At 42.4% G+C, this 21,425-nt stretch overlaps 2 protein-coding genes across 6 annotated transcripts in view; both read left to right on the forward strand.

The window, feature by feature from the left end:
* LOC132577315 (alcohol dehydrogenase 1A-like) overlaps positions 1–19,565 on the forward strand; it is a 35,247-nt gene extending 15,682 nt beyond the window's left edge. Inside the window, exons 8-9 of the mRNA XM_060247038.1 lie at positions 18,101–18,239; positions 19,526–19,565. Coding sequence (XP_060103021.1) covers positions 18,101–18,239; positions 19,526–19,550 — 164 coding nt within the window. The 3' untranslated portion in view covers positions 19,551–19,565. The remainder of the gene's footprint in view (positions 1–18,100; positions 18,240–19,525) is intronic.
* Positions 266–21,425, forward strand: part of LOC132577312 (alcohol dehydrogenase 1-like) — a 105,896-nt gene continuing 84,736 nt past the window's right edge. For 2 of the 5 annotated variants that reach the window (XM_060247027.1, XM_060247028.1), the window contains exons 1-3: positions 6,655–6,674; positions 7,665–7,701; positions 8,939–9,040. In XM_060247027.1, coding sequence (XP_060103010.1) covers positions 6,670–6,674; positions 7,665–7,701; positions 8,939–9,040 — 144 coding nt within the window. In that variant the 5' untranslated portion in view covers positions 6,655–6,669. Of the gene's footprint in view, positions 287–6,654; positions 6,675–7,664; positions 7,702–8,938; positions 9,041–10,297; positions 10,437–21,425 lie in introns of those variants that run through there. The other 3 variants (XM_060247034.1, XM_060247032.1, XM_060247029.1) reach the window with 2 other exon arrangements.

The raw sequence follows: 21,425 nt of genomic DNA on the forward strand, positions 1-21,425 counted from the left end.
TGCATTTAAATGGAGTGTGGAACTCAGATTCACTACAGAAAGCAAAGCATTAACTATTAATTGGTTCCTTGTAAATAAAACCACTGCATAAATAGAGATTAGGGCCTTTTAGTCAAGCTCAGGTGTTCCTCAGTCCCACCTCTAAACCCGGAAAGGAAAAAATATTCATCTATGTAACATTGGCTAAACAATACTAATTAGGTGATAGAATTTCTGAAGCAAGGTAGTTAAGAACAACAAAGACAGCAAAATCGACAAAAGAAGCACCATGCTCTCTGCAGGCAAAGTAAGTGAACAGTTTTGCTTTGATTCTTCATGGGATTCATGATACAAAATAAATATTGGATTACTGTTTGTTGACAAAGTCAAGACTCTTGACAGTATTTTCATTTTTGTTGCTCCTGAATGCTGATAGATACCAGTGAAACTTCAACAGGAGCTCTTTGTACATTGTGGGGCACAGTTTACATCAGGTCTTTGCAAATGCTCTTTATCAATATTTTAATTTTTGTTGCTCCTGAATGTTGTTAGATACTAGTGAAACTTCAACAGGAGCTCTTTGTACATTGAGGGGCAGTTTACATCAGGTCTTTGCAAATGTTGATCATAGCAATTAACGTGGAAGAATTTTGCTGTTGACCAAATGTGAACCATCTTTAATTCTTCAAAACAAACGGTTTTGTTTGGCACAAATCAGTTGGCAAATTTAGTATTTTGCTCACACATCCTTCCATATTTCCTTAGTTCAGTTTGCAAACTTTATGGTTTTATTCATCCAATAATTTGGGAGCAATTCTAAACTACTCTGCTCAGAAATATTACCCTTTTATTCAGTGAGGTTTATTCACAGGAAAGCATTTTTTAGGATTGCAGTCTATATCTGTTATTAATCATAATTGTATTCTTCAGGATTTTAGGATGCTGTCTGTACATTCCTAAGGAGAGTTATGTTCTCCTGAGTCCCCTGCAGTCAGTGGGTTTAGCAGTCTCTTTTGGATCCCCCTGCCTAAAACACTGGAGAAGGCAATGGCAAACCACCCTGTAAAAAGTCTGCCAAGAAAACGTCATGATGTGACATCACCCCATGAGTTGGTAACGACTTGATGCTTACACAGGGGACTATCTTTACCTTTTTGTCGTAAAGCACATTTTCTATTATGTCTACGGTAGTCACATTTTGCTATTTATTCAATAACCGCAGCTAAGATTGCCCATCAAAGGAACAATTTCAAACTCCTACTCCCAAATGCGTTTTGATTACTTCATGTTCTGCATATAAGAGGTAGCCTATTGCAACTGGCTAAGTACACCTCAGTATGAAACCACTCAGAAACCAGTGGCTGGTGTGGGAACACCAAAGTTTGGGTCACAATTTGGACATGACTTGGGCAAGGCTCATGAGTCAGGCAGCCATGTATATAAACCAGTTAAACCAGCAAAGTTCTAATGCCGCTTGAGACTTATTGCCACCTAGTCTTTAATCTATCATTCTGCCTTCAATTTATTTTTTCAGCTCTGTATCCCAAAGTCTAGTATACAGAAGATTATTGGAAAAATCTCTGGTAAGTATCATATCAATAAATTTTGCAAAGCTACTCCTTCATGATGTTTTAATAATTGTTCAATAGGAGGCAGGTTTTGAACAACCTGATTTTTTTTTGTGTATAGTTGTGCTATGAGTAGGGGTGCTTGAATACCTGCCAGTTCAGTTTACAACCTGTTCACCAATAGCAAACTGGAACCCAGTTTTCAAGGTCTGGTGTGACTCTTCATGAACCTATTAATGGCCGTTTGAAAGGTTACTCCGTTGAATTCCTTCCAAACTGTGCAGTACAGCACAATTAGCTTTCCTTGCTGCCATGTTCCTCAGTTTCTTAAGGCCAGGACCTGAACTGCCAGTCTCCCAGGGTCTTCTTCTGGTTGCCAACCTCCAGGTAGGACCTGGAGATCTCCAGCTTTTATAACTGATCTCCAGATGACAGAGATCAGTTCCCCTGGAGAAAATGGCTGTTTTGGAGTGTGAGCTCCATGGCCTTGTACACTGCTGAGGACCCTCCCTTCCTTAAATCCCACCAACTCCAGGCTTCACCTCCGAAATCTCCAGATTTTTCCCAATCCGGATAGAGCTGGAAACCCTATAAATATTTATTTCATTAGACTTATATCCTGCCGTACCCCACAAGTAGGCTCAGGGTGGTTGCAGCATATAAGAAATATAAAAGCATTTAGACATATAATTTAAAACCAAATTTAAAACAAGCAGAAGCAAAGTGGCAACTAAAACAAACCAAGGTAGTTGAAATACAGCTGTGCTGGCCACTGTTTTCCCTGCTTTGCCAATGTGAAGGGCTTTTTGAGGACTTTTTTAAAAAGGCTTTTTTTTTAACCAAGTAAAGGATTATATAATTAATTATGGGCTTTTTACAAATTGGATTCGAAGACTCAGTCTTGAAATGCCTGTTGGCTTGAAAGATACTTACAGCCTAGGAGGAGTCCAAAGCATTTTGGAAGAAGGGGGATGAGAAAATTTCACTGCAGCAGCTCATTTCCATCTGATCTACATTTTGTTGAACTCTCACAGAAATAGCAATGTGAGACCTTGGATACAAATCAAAAGGCAAGAGACAAAGGGCTGATGGATCTTACCCTTGGGGCTTATGCCCCAGGGCTTATGTTAGCCAACCTTGTTCGAGTGCAACCAGCCTAGAATCTGTTTCTTCAATATGTCCTTGTTAGTTTATTGTATTTGGGGGTCTATTCAAAGGGGGGGGAAATACACATGCCCTAAATAAAATAAGAGAAATAAAAACAAATTAGTCAAAGGTGATTTACATCAGTCATAAAATACGTACTGTATTTTTTAGAAAAATCAATACAATTCAATATTTCTCTGCATAGTCATGTTACATAAATGGCTGGCGGTTTGTTTAAATTGGCAGGATTTTGGCACGTATTCAGTTTTGAATAAAAGGTGGAAACCTGTTCAGCAGGTGTTTGAATTATTTTTTTGTGAATCAAACAGACTAGCTTGCATTCAGACACAGTAAACTCACCTTGAGTCTCAACAAGAAAGGTGAACTGTATATGCACTCGATACATACATGAGTTTGACTTTTGAACATGTTTTTATGAAATTTGCTGCATCCCCAATTAGGAGACAGGAAGGCGTATAACTACTGGAAAGACAGTAGTCTTGAACTTCTGATTCACATTGTGAAATTTGAATAAGTACAAATTCTCAATTTTTCATGAATTTGTATGCATTTATTAAGTTGTGCTTGTCTCCCTTTATGAAGTGGTTAGGGCTGCCAGCCTCCAGGTGGGGCCTGGAGATCTCCCACTTTTACAACGAATCTCCAGCTGGCAGAGATCAGCTCCACTGAGAAAATAGCTGCTTTGAAGGATGGACTCTATGGCATTGTACCATGCTGAGGCCCCTCCCCTCCCCAAACCCCTCCCTCTCCTGGATCCACCCTCAAAGTTTCCATGTATTTTCCAACACAGACCTGGCAACCCTAGAAGTGTTGGTTCGCACCCTTAAAGCCACATGGTTATGGCCTAGGATACTTAACAGATCACTTTCTTCCATATGCAGACATTATAATTTGCCTCAGGTGGGGGGTGCTACATATGCATTACTTCCAGCAGAAGTTCATTGGGTTAGTGCCCTCTCAACAGTAGCACCAAGATGGTAGGACCTGATTTCCACAAGAAAACTTGCCTCATACTCTCTGTTGTGGAATGTAATAGTAAAGCCAACACAGTATAATTTAAGACTCCTTAGTTAAAAATTCTCTGTTGCTTGTCTATACTCTCTGCTTGAACCACTGTTGCCCTAATAATGCTGTCTATGGATTTTTAATTCTGTTATTCTATCTCATTGTAATTGTTAGGTTTGTTACATATTGACTTTCATTGTTTGAGGCTTTTCTACTGTTTGGAGCTCTTGGTGTCTGAGAAGACAGCTGGTTAGAGATAGTTTGTACAACCATTTATCCTTAATGTTTAAGGGGGCACATTTATAGGGTGCTGCAAGCGAACTTTAGACTGTCTTTGGCTTCATACTGCTTCATACATCTACAGAAAATCACTGAATGCTTCTTGTTTTGTCTGATGCCACTGAGAATGTGAGTCTCTTGGGAACCATGTTAAGACATTTCAGAGCTGAGAAATAACACAATACAATATTAAGTTTGGAAGTGGAAAGGGCATGCCATTCTTTATTCTTAATCTTTGCAAAGTATTTCCTTTCAGCCTGGCTCTTTTGTCTGCTCTAAAGAAATGTTTACCATTTCAAAGTTTCTGAAAGGAAGGTAAATAGATAGAACCTGACACAGAAATAAAATTCTTAGGAGTGTATTTACACATATTCTTGCAATGTAAGTCAACCAAGAGAGGTTTTTAAAAGACCATGAGATATTCCACACCCTTTAATAAAGGATAGCAAGTTAATTTGTTTATTGGGTCGTAATCTAGAGATGCTTCCAGGACTTGTATGACTAAGGAAAAACTTTTGTTACTGATGTTGGACTCTTCATTTAGATGTTATTCTATACTGTTATATCATGTTAATATAATTTTAGACCACTTAATTTGCTTATATGCCCTGGTTCATTTAACTGGATCATTTTTATAGGCATATTTTAACTGACCTGTTTTTATTTAGAGATTGAGAAAAGATTGGATTTATACCCCACCTTTTACTACCCAAAAGAGTCTCAGAGTGGCTTACAATCTCCTTTCCCTTCCCCTCCCCACAACAGACACCCAGTGAGGTAGGTGGAGCTGAGAGAGCTCTCCTAGAACTGCTCTTGAGCAGAACAGCTCTGTGAGAACTTGTGACTGACTCAAGTGTCAGGCGATGGAATCTCAAGGCAATGTTCATTTGAAACAAAATGACATTTTATTGGAAACTCATAGCTGGATACAAAGATTGAGACTAATACCGATGCCTAGGCATGGGTCACTCTTAAGAGATTCTACATCAAAGCAATTCTAAACAAAGCTCCCTTTCCCAAGACATCAAGGAGTTGGAGGTGCAAACTTTCACACAGGCTTCAGCGTAGCTCTTTCCCCTGAGAAGTTGCCTTGTGGCCAAGCTATCTTTTAACGGCCGCATTCTTTTGTGTCCTGGGAGCATCGACAATGTTTACACATTAATGGCTGTCTCTTTGATATGCATAGAGACTACATAGCAGTAAAGATATATGGGTTAGTATCAGAAGTACATATGGTTAGTATGTTGCAGTTAATATTCTTAAACCTTACAGAGCCTGACATCAAGGTCACTTCAGCAGGTGCATGTGAAGGAGTGGGGAATTAAAGCTTCTTTCCCAGATAAGAATCTGCACACTTAACCACTACATTAGGCTGGCGTTCCATACTGATTTGTATACTGAATCATTTTATTGTATTGTATTGTTTTGTTTTATTGTTGTCAGCCACCCTGAGCTTGTCTGGAGATGCAGCACACAAATTTCCTAAAATAAATAAATAGGTTTGCCAGCCTCCTTATATTCCTGCCCCTTCCTTTGCTAGGAAATTTTAAAACCTCCTGATTCTGGAATCTTCTATTTTCCTTTGTGTATTTTGCCTTTGTTCTGCTTCTCAGGAGAATCTCAGGCATTCCAACCATTAGCAATACCAGTTCCCTGAGCAGACTCATAGCTCAAAGCAGGGCTTTTTTTCTGGGATAAGAGATGATGGAACTCTCTAGAGGGAAATGAAGGAGAAACTCATGGATGCTCCCTATGAATTTTTAAACTTTTTTGAGAATTTTCTTTCCACAAAGAGGTTATGGAACTCTGTTTCTCCGCATTCCACCCCCCCCCCCCCAAAAAAAGAAAGCCCTGGCTAGAAGAACTAGTTTCATATCTGCACACTGGATGAGCCAGTTTTAGGCAAACTTATGAACATTCAGCTGCAAAGTTAATCTTGATTATCTGTGAGGTGAGGAGATGAAATGACACTTTTGTTTAGTATCTTGATTATCTTGGGCTAAAATGACAATTTTGTTTGGTTCCCCTTTGGAGTTCAAAATGACGAATGTCTAATAATTAACAGCCACCATCATTCTGGGATCCACTGCACGAATAAAGTTTGTTTCAACCCTCAGTTTTACTATAAGGTAGTTTAAGAGCAGCTATTCCATGCAGTCAAAGGCTTTTTTCAGCAGCATGCTCTGTTTCCAAAGGATGCTTCAAGTCCCCTGCTGTTTGTAACAATGCCCACATGTTATGAATCAGATGGCAGCCTAGGCTAAATCCTAAATCCCATTTGATGCTGTAGTTTTGGAGAACCTTAAATCTGGTTCTTGGTCCTGGTCCTATGCCTGTTTATATGTTTCGTATGCAATAGCGCTTTCAGCTTTATTTGCTTATTTCAACTATGATTTTTTGCCTAAGGGTTGTTCATTTTCTGCAAATCACAAGAATGGACTATACTACACAGTCCCACATCCAAACTTTTAGGTACTCCCAAAGGAAAACTAAAACAGAATTGTATAGAACTGGCTAAACAATACTGCTTTATGACACTGAGTTTTCTTGTACCTGTAATCCAATTCATTTTTTTAATGAAGTAAATCAGTTCTAACTTTATCGTTTTCTTATCCAAGCTTCAGTAGAGATAAATCATGTTCTGGTTAATGGTTTAAAGCCATCCCAACCTATGAGGTATGCCATTTCATGTATGCCATTTCTTAATAGCCAAGAATATAAGCCTTGTGATGATATATTGTGATTTATTGTTAACTCTGATTATCAGTGGGAGTTTTATATGATTTACTTTTTCAATAGTCCATTTGCCCATAATAAGCAGCTGTGTATTTTTGAAGGAAGGCTTGAATAGAGTTGCCAGGTCTGACTTAGGAAATATCTGGGGACTTTGGGGGTTGAGCCAGAAGCAAGGTTATCCAAAGGAAGTTCTGGCCATCACATTTAAAAGGACCATGCACCCTTTTAAATGCTGCCCTTCATTGAAAATAATGGAGGATGGGGGTACCTTCTATGGGTGCTTATAGAACTGGACCCTCTGGTCCAATCCTTTTGAAATGTGGGGAGTGTTTTGAAGAAGAAGAAGATATTGGATTTATATCCCGCCCTCCACTCCGAAGAGTCTCAGAGCGGCTCACAATCTCCTTTACCTTCCTCCCCCACAACAGACACCCTGTGAGGTGGGTGGGGCTGGAGAGGGCTCTCACAGCAGCTGCCCTTTCAAGGACAACTCACCGAGAGCTATGGCTGACCCAAGGCCATTCCAGCAGGTGCAAGTGAAGGAGTGGGGAATCAAACCCGGTTCTCCCAGATAAGAGTCCGCACACTTAACCACTACACCAAACTGGCTCTCTCTTTTGAGGAGAGACATCAGATGCTATGCTGAAAGTTTGGTGCCTCAGATGCCTACAGATTGATTCTCCATTATACCCTATGGGGACCAGTCTCCGTAGGGTATAATGGGGAGCCCAGCAGACATTAACCCCCCCTTTTCTGATATCCCTAATGTGGGAGAGGACCTCCAAACTGGGGATCCCCTGGTCCCAACTGGGGACTGGCAACACTCGGCTTGTAGTGGAGGCTATTCCTATATAAGCAATTTTCCAAATCAGTAAGCTGATTAAAAAGCTTTTACCATGTAGTGCTCATGGCCTTCCATTTTTATTATAGGTCTTTGGCTGTATCTACAAGCCATTTTGGAAAAGAGGTAAGGTTCTCATTAATTGGGTTAAGTTGCACAACTATTTCAGCTCTCACATTATCTCAGAGCATTTTAATTTGTACCGGAAACTCATCCAATCTTTCTTTTGCTCGTGGAAGATTTCAGAGCCAGCTGCTGCGGTTTTTCAATGTTCGCAGCTACCATTTGGGCCTGTCAGACGAGCGGGAACGATAACTTTTGAATATCAAAAAGATTCTCTGTGTGATAGATTTTGGGTCAGATCCAGATGCCTTTTTTACTCAGTCTTCCCTTTTTCTCCTCCTTGCTACAGCCTCCATCCATATTGTTTTTATTCATGTAGATCCCATGATCCCAAAGAGCTCACTCCAGGAAAGCTATTTTGGGTGGTCAAAGAGGTCTCCCCCCACCCAAAACAACCCTTTCTCTGATTTTTGTCCATGGTATGTTTCCATCTCACCCAATGATTCATTCTTACTCTCCTCTCCCAATATTTTTATGATACCACACAAGGGGGCAGATGAGACCTTCTCCATTTGCACAGAGGACAGTAATTATCCCATTTTGCTTGTGATGGGATTCTTAAAATGGTTATAGTCATTTGTAATCTCAGTACAGTGATTCATAGACAAGGCCATAAACCTCCTTGTGTCGTACAAGATTTGTGGATCTAGTAAAGAACAAGAGGCAGAAGGAACTGGGAGAGAAATAAAGAAATAGAAGGCAGGCAGCTCACTTCAGGAAGCAGATTTGGGGCATTGTTAAAGGTTAACACATTTGGTTTCTTGCAATTTTTGTCATCATGGAATTTGATGTGACATAGATCAATGCACTAATTACCATGCACAATGCACTAATTACCAGGCAAGTATAAAAGTGAAACGTGTAAGTTTCTCCCTTGGAATGCATCAAGTTTGCCATATAACTGTGGTAAGCATTTTGACATAGAAAAGTACAGTTGACTAGCGGCACAGATTGTTCGACTGTGGGTATTCCCCCTTGTTCTCTTAAACAGCTTCTGATAGGAGTCAGAGTCCCAGGCAGCAGTGGTAGCTAGGAATACGACTCTATGTGTGTGAGAGACTTCCCCATCCTCTGCTTAGACTGGCCTGAAGGTGGAGGAGGGGAGACTTCTGGGAGCAGCCAGAAGCCCTTCTGGGAACGCAGAATAAAAGTGACTGCTCAGTTCTAAGTGGCATTAGAATTATCAAATGAAGAAGATGTCTATGCATGTGACACATGTACAAAAGTTTTTTCTTTACAGGTCATTAAATGCAAAGCAGCCGTTGCTTGGGAGCCTAACAAACCCCTTGTCATGGAGCAAATTGAAGTAGCTCCCCCAAAAGCTCATGAAGTTCGCATCAAGGTAAATGAGGTTGAAGGCGATTGTGCACAAATGTTGGGTCCATTGTGGCAACCATTGGACGGAGCTCTCCTTCACAAGTACATCTTTTTTTTAAGTTTGTTAATTTGTTAAAGTTTGCTTCCTGTAATGTATGACAGAGTCCTCCAGCATTTCATTAAAATCTGCAATTCAGTTGCTTAGATTTGGCTAACAATGTGCATTGTATCTTTGCATCCTGAGTTCCTTTTTTGCAACACCCCTCCCACCTTCTGTCTGGGATATAAGGACTCAGAAGTCTCCATTCCAACTTGTATCTGACAAAGGGACCTTTGACCCTTGAAAGCTCTTCCCCCCAAAAAATCTTGCTGGTCTCTAAGGGGCTATGGACTTGAATCTAGCTGCTCAGTTTGGCTGTATTTTAAAGGTTTGGTGCTGTACATATTATAAAATGATAAAGACAAACAGGAAAGAATTTGGTATCAGCATTCCCAAACTGTACAGTAGATGTTTTGTGTCACTGAAAGAATTAAAGTCTTCCTTGGTATGTTACAGAATCTAACAAGCCATGCCAGGAGTCCTCTCAAGGTAACAGGTTTAATTATGGGATGGTTCACATGCAGTTAATGAACCATGCACCTTTTAAGTACTCCCAGATTTCCCCCCTCTGCAACATGCCATGATTAAATTTTTTATTTCCAGTTTACCGCAAATTGCTATGCCATCATAACGGGCAAGCTACTGCCTCTGCTTCTACCTCGAACCAGGTTTACAAACCAGTGTCCCATTGTGATTTGTGTTTATAGTTACATCAGGAGTATAATGTAATGCCAGCCTGGGTGTATAGACTGCCAAATCTGTTCTGCTCTTGGTGTACTCCCTCCCCCTGCCCCCAGTACTGTCCATTTCTGGCCTGTGCCAGCACTGGTTTTACAGTGGTGTTATTGAGGTTATATAATTGTATATCTAACTGTATGCCAAACTTTAGTTGCCATTCTACACAGTTCTAGGATGGCTTCAGTTAACTCCTTGGCTAATCTAAGGCAGAAAGAGAAATCAAGTGGACCAAGGATTTGTTCCTGTAGTACAAAATTATGGTTTGGCAGTATGGGTGAACCATACTGTAAGGCATATTTATAACATGCCCATTCATTTATAGGAAATTACTATGTGAGGCTTATAAGGCCTGTACTAAATTCATGCAGTATAACATAAAACAGATTTAAAAAATGCTGAGAATTTTTCCTCTCATTTTGAAGCATTATTTTTGTTTCTGTGCAGATTTTGGCCACAGGGATCTGTCGTTCAGATGACCATGTGATCACTGGTGCATTTGTTATGCCTTTTCCAATCGTTTTGGGCCATGAAGCAGCTGGAATTGTGGAAAGTGTTGGTGAGGAAGTAACTTGTGTGAAACCAGGTATGAGGAAAGGTGATCATCAGACAGTCAAATCATACTGTAACCCTTGCAAGTCCTGCAATGGTGAGCATAGGGTTGCTTCACACATGCTCACTGGCCTATAGTAATGACAAATAGATGTGTACAGTACAGCATACAACACACATGACAATATACATAAATCCCCAGCATGTGCTGAATCTAAGCTTTTTCTATTATTTAAAAGATAGGTTCTTTGATATCTGTGTACTCACCCCTTTCCCTCCAGTGTTGGAGCATTTTGATTACATGGGAGGAGTATAACAACCTTTGTTTTCATGCTAGTGCTAAGTATGTACTACAAATAAATTGATGTTTTAATTATTGGGGGATTTGTCTGACATGAACAAATGAAATCAGATCATTTGGAAAGTTCCAGAATACGAGAAATTTCATTTTAAATTCAGTTCCCTGTCTCTTTGTCTTCCAAAGAGGGAAATTAACAGTTCAAAAACCAGATAGTTATCAATGAGATATAAGGCTTTCTTTTTCTTAAAGGTCCCCATCTGGATAGCTGGCTCCTTTTTGAGGCCTATCTAAATGGTTTCAGTTGCTGAATCTGTGACTCCCATCTCCAAATGTATGTCCTACAAGTCACTGTACTTACTACTGCTTAACATTCTGGTGAGACCAAAATCAAATCATTATTATTGCAATCCCATTCACACTTGCCTGGGACTCAGCAAGACTTACTTCTACATGAACAGACACAGGACTGAATTGCATCGCTTTTGATTATTGCTCAGTTTGTGTGGTGGTAAGAAAAAAAAAGTTAAAACTATGCAGACAAAAACCAATGGAGTTTTGCTCTGAAGAGAAGGGAGAGCTAGAGGAGAAAAGAAAGTCAAGTGTGCATGTTTCCCAGTGAAACCCATGCCCCTGGCAAGGGTAGGCGGACAAACCACAGCGGTACCTATGGGTTGGATCCAACTGGTTTTTCCATTTTAATCATCCAAAAATCTGTCCTGGGGATCATGGGACCTACATGGAGAAAAGCCATGTGAGCCTGGGGCTGCTGTGAGAAATGGGAGCAAGATTGAGCAAAAAAGCTGTCTGGATCCAACAATCTATGTTTTGGCAAATAATTGCCTAGATATTTTTGTGATCAACTGCATCTGTCAAATTCTCCAGAGCCCAACTGAATGTAAGATTAGTTAGTATTGTATGTGTATGTGCAATTACATAAGGTATAACTATTCATTTATTTTGTGTTCTTAGGAGACACAGTAATCCAACTCTTTGTTCCACAATGTGGAAAGTGTCGTTCTTGCCAGAGTACCAGAGGCAATCTTTGTTCTGTTTAAAAGTTTGAACAGTTTCAAGGTAAAAATGGTAATTTACACAGCAAAATAGTAAAAACCTTTCCTACTGGGACTGAAAGAGAGAGAACCAAAAATATACAAGCCTCGTCTTCAGCAAGAAGGAAAAAAGGTTCTTCAGTGGTGACAAAGCAGCTCCAGGAGAGTGAAACTGATCAAGCAGCAGAAAGAGCACAGCCAACAGGTCTATATAGTCGAGAGGCAGAGCAGCCAATCATGAAGGTGGGGTAATTGGATGGATTCTAAGCTGGCTACAAAAGCTGGGCCTGAAGGGTAGCTCTTTTTGCCAAGAGGTGGGTGGGGAAGGGATGCTGGCATGGGGATGAGAACTTGAAGAATCAGTCTTTCCAGAGATGGGCTAATTTGAAAAGCATTGTGGAGGGGAGCGTTCCTTATTTGTTTATAGTATTTCCTTATAGTATTGGAAATATTATTTGGGGGAGACTGAGAGGTTTACATGATTGAGTCAGGGCAGAGACCCTCCTGACCAGCCTTTAAGATAAGGGGGAAATAGCTGGGATCGACCTATTGCTTATTGTTTTACATATTTGTCTCATTGAATTAGATCAAATGATCAGGGAGGAGACTCCAAAGACCTTGTGGAAATGGCCCTCCAGTTAACTCTAACCAGAAAGGGGCTTTGCATATTTGATGGAACTGCTCTGCACTCCTTTATGCTCTTTGTTATTGAATATTAGCTTGATACAAACTCCATCTTTCATTTTTAGGCCCACTGAGATCTACATATGCACAAGTCGGGATCAAAATGGAGGTCCTCATGAGGCAGGGTCCCAGGGGCCCCAGAGATGACAGACCCATACTGTTTGTGTTATTCTTATAATTTTCTAGGTGGAACATGGTTCTACTTGTGCTGTCTTTGGCTTGGGAGGAGTTGGCCTCTCAGTAATTATGGGCTGCAAGGCTGCAGGAGCATCCAAGATCTTTGGAGTTGATATCAATGAAAGTAAATTTGCCAAATCTAAAGAACTGGGAGCCACAGATTGTATTGACCCTCTGGATTTCAAGAAGCCCATCAATGAAGTACTGTTTGAGCAGACTGGTGGTGAAGGTGTAGACTATTCATTCGAAGTGGCTGGATGTGCAGATACCATGGTACCTGACTTCAGAAACTGTTACGAATTAGAAAACAAAGGCTAAGCCAGAGTTAAAACTGCCAAACTGTTGCTCCTGTTTTGAATTAATACCAGAACCCTGTTGGGTATTGAATGTCTTCTCCCAGATGCTAGTCATTGTGATCTCTTCTTACTTTCATCTTTATCTCTTATGCTCCAGTCCCATATTTGGTGTATGTGTGTGTATGTAAAGTGCCATCAAGTCCCAGCCAACTTTTGGTGACCCCATAGGGTTTACCAGGCAAGAGATCAACAAAGGTGTTTTGCCATTGGCTGCTTTTGCATAGCAACCGTGGACTTCCTTGGTGGTCCTTCATCTAAATACTAACCAAGGCTGACCCTGCTTAGTTTCCAAGATCTGATGAGACCAGGCTAACTTGGGCCATCCAGTTCAGGGCCCTATTCCTATATGGAGGCAAGATTTCCTCTGGAAAATCACAATACAAAGTAATATACCCAGGCCTAATGTTTGGTAACACCATTCTAGAAGGGAAGTATTCACCCTGTGGGCAGCATGAATCTGGTGAGACAGCAGCAGTAACAGCTACTGGGAAAGGATTTTTATAAATAACTGTGTGCTGCACCGCCAACAACCACTGCTAAGCATTCTGAAATACCAGTTCTACCATTGTATGCCTGATAAAGAACTATAGGAACAGAAGATACTATATTGAAAACTTTAGTATTCAGATGGTTAAGAATTTTAAAATTGTTTCCCAGTTTCAGTATATCAATTTCTTAGGGAATGTTTTTAAAAACTGAAAATGGTTGTTGCAAATAAATAACGGTATGCCCTGGTGTCTTATCTTAGATTGCTGCCTTGACTTCCTGCCACATGAACCTTGGAACTAGTGTGCTAGTAGGGTTGCCTCCACCAGGATCTCATGTCTCCTATGACCCGTATCTTCTTTTCACTGGCCGTACATGGAAGGGATCTGTGTTTGGAGGTATGGTTGCAAACCTAATGAAAAGCATCTTAACTCATTGTTATGCAAACTAATCTCAACACACTGTCCATTACACTCCAGTTCTGGAAACTGTGTGCACAACTGGATCCAGTTTCCAGCTACTGATGATTGAAGTTGACTTGCACATACTGTTCTGTGTGCCACAGCTGGAATGTTTTGGGAGGGTCTCCAGCACATGTCCTGCAGCATATGGCTCATGTTCTGAACAGGGAGAGAATTATAAACAGCTAGTGTACCACAGACATTGTTTAGTTGCTGGTTTAAAACATTTATATCTCATTCCGCAAACAGAAAAATAAATAGTTCTTTGGGCAGTTAACAATAAACGATCAGAAATAACAAAATATTAGGAAATCATGACACTATTAAAATCAAAATCTGCTGCTTTATATTTCATTTAATCTTGGTGACTACTTACTAGTTTTAATATGTTAATGTGTCTACTATTTTTATGTGTCTTTTGCTGTTGGCTTTTATAGCTTTTTCGTCAAGGCAATAGTTGCCTATCTATGGGTTGGCACTCAGAGGCTGACTAAGTTACTTACTTGAAAGTAAGTCTGCATTGCTTTTCCTTGACCTCTGGGAGCCACACAATATGTGTGAATGAGCCGCATGTGGCTCCTGAGCCATAGTTTGGCCACCCCTGTTCTGAGCTAACCACTTTCTATTTGGGTCTTAATAGAATAACCAGGATATATGCTCTGTAGAACTACAGTGCACTCTATTTAGGTATCTGATTAATCTGATTAATGCTGTAAACTGAATATTAGAATGCTATCTTGGAACATTTCTGTGTTATTGATGTGTATGTGGACTCATGCAATATGTTTTACCAGTGTTCCTGCCTAGGCTTCCCAACCCTCCCGCCCTGGTGGGGGACCCCAGGATTTCCACCCTCTTCCCCCGCTCCCCAAAAAAATGGAAGCGGGGGGAGGGGGAAACAGCGCCGGGGAGCATGGCGAGCCGCCCCATCCCGGAGCGGGCGAGGCCGCCACGCCGCCATCCCCTCCCCGCCCACCGCAGCTGCTCCTCCGAGATGGGCCCAGGCTGAGCCCATCTCGGAGGAGCAGCCAAGAGGTGGCAGCAGCGCAGGCAAAACCAGGGGAGGGCGGAGGCAGGCCAGGAGCATGGCGAGCCGTGAATCCAGGCCCTTCTAGGACCCGGACTTGCGGCTCGCCACGCCCCCGGCCCGCCTCCACCCCCCCCTCCGATTCCACCCCAGAGGCGGGGCGGAGCTGGCGAGGCCGCCGCGTCGCTGCCGCCCCCCCCCTGCAGCTGCGGTGGGCAGGGAGGAGGGCAGCGCAGCGGCCTCGCCCGCTCCGCGTGTCTCCTGGCTCCAGTGTGTCTCCTGGCTCCAGTGTCTCCTGGCTCCACCCCAGCCACGGCGAGCTGAGAAGAGGCGGTGGGCAGGGAGGGGGCAGCGTGGCGGCCTCGCCCGCTCCGTGTGTCTCCTGGCTCCAGTGTGTCTCCTGGCTCCAGTGTCTCCTGGCTCTACCCCAGCCACGGCGAGCTGAGAAGAGGCGGCAGCTGTGCAGCGGCATCACCCGCTCCGAGACGGGGCGGCTTGCCATGCTCCCCAGTGCCGTTTCCCCCCCCTCCCCCTAGCTCCACCCCAGTGTCTCCTGGCTCCACCCCCAAAGTCTCCTGGCTCCACCCTCAAAGTCCCCAGATATTTCTGGGATTGGACTTGGCAACCCTATTCCTGCCTGGCTCATTGGAGCTGTGTGGACTGAGCTTGGGGACTCAGGAACAATGGGCAGTAGGATCCAAATCCCTGCTGCTATGGCCCAATCACGGGCCCCCTGCTGGTTCAAATGACCCAATGGTGTTCTAGCGTGGGAACCTTGAACTGTATATAGTTGGCCCCATTGGCCCAGTTCTCCAGTCTTAGAGTTCAGCCATTACTATGCTATACTGAATAAAGAGAACTATTTTCACTACAACATCTGGACCATTTCACGACATCTGGACCATGGCGGTTCCGCAGTGCTGTTGTTATTAGATCTGTCAGCCACTTTTGACACGGTTGACCATCAGCTACTGACTAGCCGCCTTGCCAATGTGGGGATTCAGGGATTGGCCTTACAGTGGCTGACCTCCTTTCTCCAAGATCGGGGACAAAGGGTGGTGATAGGGGAGGAAGCATCACAGAGGCACTCTCTTAGCTTTGGGTTGCCGCAGGGAGCGGTCCTATCCCCAATGCTATTTAATATCTATATGCGCCCCCTTGCCCAGATTGTCAGGAGGAACGGACTGGGTTGCCATCAATATGCGGATGACACCCAGCTCTATCTATTGATGGGTGGCCAGTCTGACTGTACCCTGGAAAATCTAGACCTGGCGTTACAAGCCGTGGCCTCTTGGCTCAGACTGAGTCAGCTGAAATTGAATCCAACGAAGACGGAGATTCTCTACCTGGGTCGGGGCGGTCCAGGGAGAGAGATCCAGCTGCCGGCCCTTGATGGGGTACCATTGATACCGGTCCCTAAGGTCAAGAGCTTAGGCGTGCTTCTTGAGTCCTCCCTTACAATGGAGGTTCAGGTGGCAGCCACTGTTAGATCTGCCTTTTTTCATCTTCGGCAAGCGCGGCAGCTGGCCCCTTACCTTGAGCGCAACGACTTAGCGACGGTAATCCATGCTACGGTCACCTCAAGAATAGATCACTGTAATGCTCTCTACATGGGGCTACCCTTGACGCTAACCCGGAGACTACAGCTAGTGCAGAACGCTGTGGCACGGCTGCTAATGGGGCTGCCATGACGGGAGCACATTCAGCCAATGCTGAGAGAGCTGCACTGGTTGCTTGTTGTATTCCGAGTTCACTTCAAGGTGTTGGTATTAACCTTTAAAGCCCTCTATGGTCAGGGACCTGCCTATCTACGGGACTGCCTTTCCCCATATATTCCCCAGAGAGCACTGCGATCAGGGACAAAAAATCTGTTGTCCGCCCCTGGCCCAAGAGAAGCCAGGCTATGTGTAACGAGATCCAGGGCTTTTTCGGTGGCAGCGCCAGAACTTTGGAACACCCTCCCAGAAGCTATAAGGGCCCTGCGGGATTTATCTGCGTTCCGCAGGGCCTGTAAGACCGAACTGTTTAAACAGGCTTTTGTGATCTAACTGAAAAAGGGCTGCCACCGGACACCGGTGGGTCTGATCATAGTTAAGAAGTCAATACCGCCTATACTGGATCGAAATAGCGCTATAGAATGGTTTTAAAGTTGATATGTAAATTATGGTTTTATATGTTTTATTGGATTAATTGGTTTATAATGTTGTAAGCCGCCCTGAGTCCGCTTGCGGAGAGGGCGGGATATAAATGAAAAGTAATAAATAAATAAAATACAATTGTGTCTCCTTCATGCATTGAACCCACTATATTATAATTATGGTTTTGTCTTTCAACAAATAATAGATACTTTGGAACAGTTCTCTCTCTCTCTGAAACTATGAAGCCCCTGCCAGTTTCATCCCCCTCCCTTTCTGAGCCAGGTGAAGAAGGGAGTCTTGCAGTCCTATTTTCCCCAACAAAGGGGCTGCAGAGACAGGCATTATTTGCCCCAGTAGAAGGCAGCAAGTTCGAGCATTCAATGCACAGGAAGCCTCCCAAGAAAGCAAATAACAACCCCCAGGGGTCCCAGGTTGTTTAGACTGCCCAAAGTGGAGTGGTGGGAAAACAGGAGCTCCTCCCCCCCAATGCAATAGCCTCAACCAGAACTGGGAGTGTCTGCAGTTTTTAAGCAGGAGTTGCCAATGGGACTGGCAGCTGCAGTATGGCTGCAGTCCCTATGGCAAATTTTGGTTAGGTTATGTTAGGTTTATTCAATTTATATACCGTCCTCCCCGCTGAGGGAGGCTCAGTAGGGCCTAGTGAAAGTAGTGCCTAGTTTGGCTCTAAATCTACATATCCTCACCATTGTTATTGCTGTTTTGCCTTTCCACATATCAAAACATCTTCATTAAGTTGTATGTTAATTTGCAGTTCAGCCATGTAGAAGCATCTGTCTATATATATGAATTGTTAACTTCCATTTCACTGTATCTGAGGAAGGGTGCCTGCACACAAAAACTTATACTTGAATAAAACTTCATTGGTCTTAAAGGTGCAACTGCACTCTAACCTTGTTCTGCTGCTTTAGACCTGCAGGGCTACCCACCTGGATCTATCCTCACCATTATTTCACATTGCTCTTATTTGATTGCTGCTTCCTTGTTTGGTGATTTTTCAGGCTGGAAGAGTAAAAACGCTGTCCCTAGACTGGTTTCTGATTTCATTGAGAAGAAATTTGTTCTGGATCCATTAATATCTCACACTTTACCTTTCGATAAAATCAATGAAGGATTTGAACTGCTCCGATCAGGCAATAGGTAATGGCCGCTTTTTGTGTTGTTGTTAACCATGCTTGTAAATAACTTCCAATTTCCCCATGTCAGCAAAATTTACCAAGGAACCCAAGAAGAATTGTATGATATGTTTACATGATCTCCTCTGGCATAAATCCTTCGAGCATCCTTGGTCCAATTTGTCCCACCCATTCTCTCACTCAGGGTCACATGCTCTTCAATATTTCTACCTTCTGAGCCATGTCTACTGCTGCAATGCCAACCTCATATTTCCACTTGAAGAGTTGAAACACAACTGCATAGAAATATACAGACATAAGCCAAGGTCCTCTGAAGATGGTGGATCATTGCAATGGCTCCAATTATGCAAGTCTATGTTAACATCACTGGTGATAAGGACAAAGAAGAACAACAAAGTGTTGGAATATTTTAATTGTGAGAGCCTCCCTTGTCTACCTCTGTAACCATGCCAGCGGTGGCTATAGAGTTTTTATTGCTGAGGCCATCACTTGTGCCAGTGCTCTCTCTCCACCTTCACAGCTGGAAGGTGAATCCTGATGTATCACTAGGCTTTCCTGCATTATTCTTCTTGCTTGTGTGTTCCTGCTGCAAGGGAGGGAGGTTCCGTTCTACCTGTGTTTTCCTCCCTCTAGTGGTTGATTTGATGTTACACCGCTGTATGTCTGGCATATCTCCCTGCAGATTTAAACTTCAGGTTTTTCTGCTGGACATAGTGATGTAATACAGAATTGGCCACTAGTGGGAACAAAAAATATGTGGGACAAAATCCCTTCCCCGAAGCAACAGGACCACACAAGCAAGGAAAACAAGAATGTGAGAAGCCCACTCTCAAGAATTTTTTCCTCACATCTCCATCTCTCATGTGCAGAGGCCATGAAGAAGAAAAGCAATTTTCTTAGCTATAATTCATGTTCTATGAGCAATCATCTGTGCTTCTTTCACCATATTTTGGAACAGCTGCATGTGTAGGCAGAAGGAACTGAGTGGGAAAGTGTCCTTTCCCTCCCTTCAAGATGTGCACAGGGTCAAAACCTCCCTTGAGGTGCATGCTGTTTCCTAGGTTAGAGTTCTAAAAATTCTCTTTCAGTACAGAAACCATATGTGCTTACATGAGTGACCATTCAAAGAATGGTAATTAAAGGTACACAATCTGGTTTTGCAGCATAAGTTCTTGCAACTTTCCCCAGAAACAAGTTGCACCCTGTGGTAGAAAGTTACTGCTAGCAACTTTGCTTGAATGTCTAGAATGTGGCTTACCAGACGCTTATATCCATCATTTCATATTTCAGCATCCGCACTGTGCTGATGTTTTAAGATCTGAAAAGAGGAAGAACCTCAGAACAACTATCAGGGGCTGAAGATTCTTTTGCTCAGCAGCTATATAGGCTGGGTTTCAGTTTTCTCCTGTTCGATTGTCATGTTTGTTGAATCAAATGAGTGCCTCTGTAGATTCTCACATTCAAAAGAAATTTTCTGCTTTAAAATGTATACATAATGCAGAGGGTTATTGTTCAGGTGGTAGTACGTTATATCCAGCTACAGAAATTATTTGCTCCAGTACTTTAAAAAGCATTTCTTCACCATTATCTCACTTTGCTTTAACAAATAAACAAAATCAAGTGAAATCACAATTCTGAAGTATTGAACCTTTATGTAAGACTGATTTATGTATTGGTTGGGTTGCCAACTTCCAGTTAAGGTGTAGAGATACCCCAAACTTTCAGTGGAACTCCAGATGACCTGTTAGGGGAGAGAGGGATATAAATCTGATTTTTTTTAAAAAATGACAGAGACCAGTTCTCCTGGAAAAAATGGCTACTTTGAATGGTGGATTCTATGACATTATAATCTTCTGAAGTCCAAATCCCATTGTCTCAAGGCTCTACTCCCAAATCTCTAGGAACCTCCCAGCCCTCCGCTGACAACCCTATCTACACACCAAAAAATGTCTGGATTGTGCAATATGTGGGGAATACCAGGCCCATTCTCCTTTGAAGTGGGAATAAAATGTACATGAGTGTGAAGATGTATTCAATAAGGTCTTTGTTTCAGTACCCAATTGCACTCGAGGGAAAATGTTTACAGTGGGCAATCTTAGATATAATAACCAGCAATTATTGTAAACTGGGCAAGCAGGAAAAAGTGCCACCTTAACTCTAGCAATTACTTTTGACTAGATATATCCTAGTCACTTGTGTGTCATAGGTAACGTGCAAAGAAACACATATGTGGGAATGGATAGGACTGTTCGCATAGATAAAAAGTATTCTGTGTAAACCAGTCTATAGATTATTCTTCCCCTAGCAGAGAAGACCTGACAATTTTACTGGATGCTTGCTGGGAGTTTCCTCAGTGTTCCCAACAATTTTTAAAACAATTAATTTTCAGGTGCTCAGGAACCCCATACTGATGAGGACTGTTTTGTTGTCTTTCATATTGTATAAAGACAGATCTTTAATCAACGAAAGGCTTACTTGATATATAAGACACAGGAATATCTCTATTGATGGCTTGAACCAGTGGTTGTTATTTTGTGCTTGCCAAAACAGAGATCAGCAGTTCTAAACAGAGTTAACAACTTTTTGTCTTCACTGTAATCAATGGACTTAGAAGGCTGTGACTATGCTTGGAATTGAACTGTAAAGTCTTTTTTCTTCCATTCTGCTTATGGTCATTCTTGGCGCTAGCCTGGAGGTTCTCAGGATGAATTACCCTTCTTGGTCTTTCATCATCAACAGAATACCTGTTCTGCCTGAAATGTCTATAAATACCTTGTTTACTGCTTCTCTTTTTGGCCGCTTGACCCCATGAGGGCATCTCTGGAAAGTTTTAACCAATGGATCAATATATATGGGAGCTTTTAAAAATCCAGTTCCATACAATATGGGTTTTTAAAGGTAATACAGTACCTTTCATAGAATCATAGAGTTGGAAGGGACCTCTAGGGTCATTAATACCATGCACCTTTGAATTATATCTGAAAACCAGGTAAGCAGTGAAACTTTTTTCAGACTGAGCAGAGATACTCACTGTAACCCTCTTTATTCCACAATTTTGCTATTGCATTTTGCACTAATTATAGCTTTGGAACAATCTTCCGGGGCAGCTCCAAATAAAGCCCATTTGCAGTAGTTCCATCTGTATGTGATCTGAGCACAGATAACCATGGCCAGATCTTAGTGACTAAGA

The sequence above is a fragment of the Heteronotia binoei genome, chromosome 9 (assembly GCF_032191835.1).
Source record: "Heteronotia binoei isolate CCM8104 ecotype False Entrance Well chromosome 9, APGP_CSIRO_Hbin_v1, whole genome shotgun sequence".
NCBI lineage: Eukaryota > Metazoa > Chordata > Lepidosauria > Squamata > Gekkonidae > Heteronotia > Heteronotia binoei.